This window comes from Alnus glutinosa, chromosome 12, assembly GCF_958979055.1.
Source record: "Alnus glutinosa chromosome 12, dhAlnGlut1.1, whole genome shotgun sequence".
Taxonomy (NCBI): Eukaryota; Viridiplantae; Streptophyta; class Magnoliopsida; order Fagales; family Betulaceae; genus Alnus; species Alnus glutinosa.
The window spans coordinates 7044510-7051894 of record NC_084897.1 but is presented as its reverse complement, the minus strand read 5'-3'; the positions used below and the strand labels follow the sequence as shown (position 1 = coordinate 7051894).

General features: G+C 37.9%; 1 protein-coding gene across 1 annotated transcript; it reads right to left on the bottom strand.

Annotated features, from left to right (window-relative positions):
• Nucleotides 1–3546: 3546 nt before the first annotated feature.
• LOC133852533 (uncharacterized) lies at nucleotides 3547–5699 on the bottom strand. Its single transcript, XM_062289298.1, has 5 exons — nucleotides 5497–5699; nucleotides 5058–5433; nucleotides 4204–4965; nucleotides 3975–4067; nucleotides 3547–3891 (listed from the first exon to the last, which is right to left on the bottom strand). Exons 1-5 carry the CDS (start codon nucleotides 5697–5699, stop codon nucleotides 3547–3549), a joined length of 1779 nt encoding a protein of 592 aa, XP_062145282.1.
• Between the last annotated feature and the right edge of the window lie 1686 nt (nucleotides 5700–7385).

The following is a 7385-nucleotide window of genomic DNA, read 5'->3' as shown; positions in this document are numbered from 1 at the left end:
TCAATTTAAAAATCAAAAGAAAATTTATATATATATGGCTTGAGCCATCCCTTTGGGCCAAATTTAGGTGAATGGGGGTTGTAGGCCAACCCCATTTTGGCCAAAGTGAGCCACTCGATGGCCGGTTTGGGGGTGGTTGAACCACCTCTGTTGAAAAAAAAAAAAAAAGGTTTAGAGTTTGACTCTTGGGGGTGGCCGAACCACCCTCATGGCCTGAGGTGGCCGAGCCATCCCCAAGGCTCTTTGGGGTGGTTTCGGCCACCCCCATTTCACTCTTTGGGGATGGTCGAACCACCCTCAAGCTCTTTATTTTTTATTTTTCAATTTTTTTAACCCTTTTTTTTTAATATTTTTAATTCTTCATTTGATTTTTAAATTGTTTTAATTCTTCATTATTTTTTAATTGAATACATGACATGTGGCAATGATATTATATGAACATTTTGACAAAGGGGTCTTTTTGGCACTCTTTGGTAGTTTTGGGGGTCTTATTAGTACACTTGGTAGTTTAGGGGGCTACTTGAAAAACGGCTTATAGTTTGGGGGGCTTTTTTTATAATTATCCCTTTATTTAAAATTCATTTCTTTTACTTAGTAAGAGAAAAACTCACTAAACTTTGAAAACGTTTAAAACATTTAAAGGGTACTATCTGTATAAATACTTATGGTACATTTGAGTGTTTGATTTTTAAAATCTGAATTCAATTATTATTTGGTGTGCAAATTTCGAGGCAAAAAAAGATGTTTGGATGATTGGTAGAATTTAAATTGTATTTGAAAGGGTATGTTTAGCAAGTGAAGGAACATAAGAGAATAGTAGGGGACATAATTTTTGAGTTAGTAAAAAGCGATAGATGTCATATAAAGTAAAAGAAACTTGTATAGAAAAGTGAAAAGGTTTTGTAGTGTAATAGATTTTTTAATTTGAATAGTAATAAAAAATTATTGATGTGATAAAAAAAAGTGAAAAAAGTTATAACGTTTTGATGTTGATTGTTTTTGGAAAATGTGAAAATAAAGTTGGAAATTTTTTGTGTTGCTTGTTAAACAAGGCTATTTTCGGGTGAGAGTTGTATGAAATTATTTGTTCATGGAAAAAGATAATAGGAAATGATTGGAGGTATGAAAAATTCGGTAGAATGATGGGAGTTATGAAAATTAGTGTGGAATAATGATTGAAATAATTATTGTTTAATAATTATAAATATGACTAATTTATTTAATATTTAATATAATGTTTGATATAAATAAATTTATTTTTTTAATCCAAGATAAATACGAATTTGTTATGATTTTTGCACCTTTTTTTTTTTTTTTTTTGTAGTTCAACCATTGTTTGGTGATATATTATAATATAATATTATAATATGTGTGCAACAGGAGGTTGATAAGCGCCAAATGTTGCACATTCAAACTCCTTAACTGGCATATGTTAATTCCTTTGCATTATTATTTGTTGGGATAGCTACACTTCACCCTCCTGATTTATCCACGGTGTGGCGATTTACCCCCCAATGTACGAAAATTGGTACATGACCCCCCCGAACTTGCCAGCGTGTAACGAAATGGACCTTCTGTCCAGTCGTCCGTTCGTTTGGACGGCAAGTTGGTCAAGTGCAAGTCATGTGACCGTTTCAGACAGAAATTCTACCCAAAATACCCCCGCCTCACCTCATCTTTATACACCCCGTGCTCGCACATATTTCTCATCTCCTTCACCAACGGCTCTCTGCAAGAACTAGGAACTAGGGTTTTCGAAGTGGGCTTCCGATTTTCGACATCTCTGACCAGTTTCGCACCATTTCCCGAAGATGCAACCATCAGGCACTACTTCTACGGAGTCGGAGTCGACAACGAGTGGGGAAACTTCTGCAGTAATGCCGATTTGTTATTGCGAGCGTCCGGCTTGTATGTTAACCTCCTACACCGAAAAAAATTTCGGTAGAAGGTTTGTAAAATGCCAAAATTACAAGGTAATTTAACTGAAAATCTTCAGCAATTTTTATGAAGAGCAATGCTGCTTACCTCTTACTGTACTTATATAAATATTTAAAAAAAAAAAAATGGACTGGGTTGATTTTTATTTAGTAGTTTTTTTTTTTTTTGGAGCATGTTATTAGATTACATTTTTACACATGTGATTAATTCTGTATAGACACGTGACTTTTGTTTTGTTAGTTAGTTAGACTGTTAGATTATAACTTGCAAAGCAAGTCATGTAACTCGGTATATATATACTGCGAGTCATGTACAGTTGATTATGCTATTCAATACTAAATCAGAGAATCATTTTTCTCTCAAACCTCTTGTTCAGTTTCATATTCACAGCTTGTTCCTGCTTTACATAATCATTCAACATCAAATTCAATACATGTATTAAACTCATTAATTTTCTGAAGATTAATGAGTTTTGAAATGATATGGAAAAGTGCATAAATAGCCTACGACGATTAATTTTCAAATAACATAAGCCAGAAATAACCTTTGTTTCTGTCTGTTTTATTTTATTTATTTTTTGATTTATTTTTGTTATCTTTTTTCAGATAAATCAAGGGTGGTAGGTCGTTTGCGTGAGTGGCATGGAAGTTTGATTCAAGAAGCTGAACGATGTCGTACAATGGTTGAAACTGAAGTTGCAAAGTTGAAGGCGAATATGGGGATAGAGGAAGCTGAACGATACCGACTTATAGTTGAAGCTGAAGTTGCAAAGTCGAGGGCAAATATGGAGATTGAAAATGCTGCCCTTCGTAAAGAAATCGAGATTCAGGGGATCAATTACAAAACAATGAAGAAGATTTATAAGAAAATAATTGTATGTACATGGATATTGATGATTGTGTATTTGCTTATGGCTGGATCAGAATCAAAGGGTGTATTCGATTCCAAACATGATCGTATGTTGTTACCATGAAGATTTAGGGTGATGATGTTTAGGGTTTAGGGTGATGTTTTGGGCAGGGTTTATGGTGATGTGTTTATGGTGATGTTTATGGTGATTTTATTTTGTACACATCATCCATTTTTTGTATGTGTTTATGGTGCTGTTGTTTAGGGTGGTGTTAAATGTTACTTTATGTAGACCATTATTGGTGCGTAATGGATGATGTTTTGGAAATGAAAAATGTATGTGTGTTGAACCTGAACTTATTTGAGTCCGGTTGTCTTAAAGAATGCATGTCCACTCTAATTTTGTGTTAAAGCATGCATTCACCAATACCATGCACATACCATGCATTCACCAAACCAAACCTGTCCAAACCCATTTAACAAAACCTGTCCAAACATACCAAAACCATGCATTTACCAATTCTGTCCAAACATACCAAAACCATGCATTTACCAATTCTGTCCAAACATACCAAAACCATGCATTTACCAAATCTGTTCAAACATACCAAAACCATGCATTCACTACACCATAGGTTTTTTAAAGACACTGAAATCTGTCTAAAAGAAATCAGCATGCAATTCAAACTACTTACATAAACTACATGTCCAACCCTTTCCTATATACAAAATGCCATTATATTCCAGAAAACAAAAACTTCAATGCTTCCATTCTGGTCTTTTCCTTTTTGGCTTTGACTCCATAATCTGTAATCCTTTTTCAATGGTATGGGCGATCCTTTTTCCTTTCGCCGGTGTTGAGGATGTTGTCGCCGTACCATGTTCTGCAACTTGTGGGGTTCTTGGGGTCAACCCAAATACTCTCCCTTCTCCATCAGTACTAGTCCTAGCTGTGAGGTCAATCAAAACAGGTGGACCCTTTTGAATTGGAACACTCTGCACCATGGCCCTGATTCGATTAGACACTCTTCTAACTGGTATGCATGGTTTGGGTGCTGGCGGTTGCCTTTTCCAGCTGGGCACTCTAAGTCCAACAGGATTTTGCTGCCATAAATTTCAAATATGAGAGATTCATAAATAAACAATAGGATGCATTTTTAAAACCAAACTTAAAGTAAGATAAGTACCAAATCTCTCTCAACCGTTGTAGTAGGTGGAGGTGGTCTAGGTGCTGGCGGGTGCCTGTTCCAGCTGGGCACTCTAAGTCTAACATGATTTTCCTGCCATAAGTTTCAAATATGAGATATTGATAAATAAACAGTAGGATGCATTTTAAAGACTAAACTAAAGTAAGTACCGAATTTCTCTCAGCTATTACAATAGGTGGGGCAGTGGCAGTGGGTTGCTGTGTAGCACCAGTAATTGTCCTTTTGAGGGCTGGTTGTGCACCCACTGTTCCTCACTAGGCATTGGATATATGATGGGAGCATAAGCCTTCTTGTACATCTCAATGCTATAACATGAATCTACATAATCCTCCGGTTTATGCCCATGAAATGTTATGGCAGAATGTGCATGTGCACATGGGATCCCAGTCACCTCCCACTGTCTGCAACCACATGTCCTCCTCCTCAAATCCACAGCATATTGCCTTCTTCCCTGCTCTACTTCAAATATGCCATCACCAGCAAAACGGGATAGGCAGTCCGATGCAGCCTCACCAATGGCCTCAAGCTTCTCAACAATTCTAGGGCACAACTTGCCCTTCAATTTGTTGATGCCATCTCTTTTAAGTTGGTACCTTCTCATGAGCTGCTTCCTAATCATCTCAAGCATCGTCAGAATTGGCTTGTCACGTGCCTTCAGGATGTATGAGTTGAAACACTCGTATATATTGTTGACAAGGAGGTCACATTTAGGATAGTCACTGAACCATGCTCTCGACCATCCGCTGGGGTCAATCTTGTCTAGGTAGTCAAAGGCATCAGGACTGACTTTCTTCATCTCTTCCATCTGAAATCTGAACTTGACCTCAGTATATGACGATGCTGCGTTCCACAACAATTCCTTCAAGGCCACCCCCCGAAATCCTTTATCTCGAAAGTTGGCATATAAATGCCTTACACAGATTCGGTGATCCGCCATTGGCATAACAACATCAAAACTTGGCACAAGACCCTACATCAATCCAATGTGCAAAATGGGTATATATGTAGAAAAAAAAAATAGCTAAAAGTAATATGTAAAATTATGCAAGTAATATAACTAACCTTTTGCCGATCAGAAATGAATGTAGGAGCAGTATGCCTCTCATGATGACCAAGATCTGAAACAAGGCACTCCAGGAACCAGGTCCAACTGTCTTTTGTCTCAGATTCTACAACGGTGATTGCAATTGGGTACATGTTGTTGTTGGCATCTCGACCAATCGCAGCCAGTAGCATTCCCTTGTAAGGTCCTTTTAGAAAGCACCCGTCTAGGCCTATGACAGGCCTACAACCTTCCAAGAACCCATTCTTCATGGCTGCAAGGGACAAGTAGAGTCTTTGAAACTTAGCAGGCAAATTAGGGTTTGGTCTTTCAACCTTCATCACTACACAGCTACCCGGGTTAGTACACCTTAAATTCTCACAGTAATCCCACAACCTGCCATACTGTTCACCCAGACCATCGTATATCTTCTTTTATGCCTTCTTCCTACCCCTATACATTTGACTCCTGCTGACTTCAACATTCCATTTCCTCTTGACTTCATCTTGTATCACTCGCAATGGCATGTCTGGTTGAACCTTAAACTTATCATAAAGTTTATCTGCTATCCACCTCGAATTGACAATTGAGCTCTTGTATACTCGAGTACAAGAATGTGTAGGTCTTAAGGACCTTATTTCAAATGAGGCCTCAGTCGCCATCTGTCTACCATACACTCTATAACCACAACCTGGATCTCTACACACAGCTACACACTTGGCTCTTTCATTTTTCTCAAACCTTATGTCCTTTCCCCTTCTCACATTGTATTACTTAACAGCTTCTCTAAATAGTTGAATGTCAGCGAACTTCATTCTAAGCTTCAGTTTTGGATTGACAATGTCAACTTCATGGAACTCTACATCAGGGTGAGATGAAGTCCCACCATCCTCTTCATCACTGACAGGTACTGGTGACAATAGGATGTCACTTCTACCAATCTCAGAGTCATTCTCATCCACCTCAACATCTTCAAACGATGACATTTTTATACTAGATGGCCCACTCTGGCCATCATCATCACCCAAAGTACCCCCACTCTCACCCCCATTCTCACCCCCACCATCACCCCCACCCTCAACCTCAGTACCATCACCACCATCTCCATCCCCATCCCCATCCTCCCCATCACCCTCCACGCCCTTATCAGTTTCTGGCATTGTTGAGGGGCCAGCATTATCCACCAGATAATCTTCAAAAACATCGTCATCATCACTGATTTTATCATCCCACCATGGATCATTTAAATCAACTCTATCTCCATCATCTCCCTTTTCATTATTTTCCAAACTTCCCCATCCCCACCTCTATCATTTTGGAAAGAAACAATATAAAGGACTACATTAGGAGTATCCACATGTTTGGCAACCATATAAGCTACATCATAATTCGATGATACTAGTTGTAGACCATCCACTAGATCTTTGGTAGGGTCCTTAAAGTAAATCAAATCACCTGGACTATACCCATATTGTCCCACTATAGACTCTATCAGGACAAATGACACATCATCAGGATCAACGTTATCCGGATGGACATCCACTTGACCCCCCACATAAATACATCCATATTTTTTGTCAAACCTACCCCCATAGTTTATCTCAAAGACCAGCTTCATTCTGCACATGCAAACAAAAATATATTATGCATGGGACAAGGGGACCACAATAATAAGGCACTGCAACTAATATGCAAAGCACAACTGCAATCGGGACCCCACTGCATATAAAGTAGTAATATGCAAAACAAATAGTGCTCCAAAAAAATAGTGCAACTAATATGCAAAAAAATATATTTGATAGGTACACATACATATTAACCAATGCAGAGACATATTAAATAAGGACCCAATAATGCTCCAAAATCAATTGCAAAAAAATAGTGCATTGGGACCCCACTGCATATATAAGGTGTAAACAAAACAAACCACATGGGACCCAATGCATATAAACCAAACCCAATGCATATAAACAAAACAAACCAATTAGGTTCTCGGCAGACAACAAACAAAGCAAAAAATGATACAAATCGGGACCCCACTGCATATAAATTAGTAAACAAAACAAAAAGGATACAAATCGGGACCCAATGCATATAAAGTTAACAAACCAAACCCAAGCACTTTAACAAATCAAACCCAAATGCACTTTAACAAACCAATTACGTTTTCGGCAGACAACAAACAAAGCAAAAAAGGATACAAATCAGGACCACAAATGATTATAAAACACATACTGTAAGCGAAACCCCCAAATCCCGACAAACCCTAACATTTTTTTATACCCAAATTGTGGTCAATTTCTACATTAAAAATGAGACTAAACAAACAACATTAACAAAAACCCCAG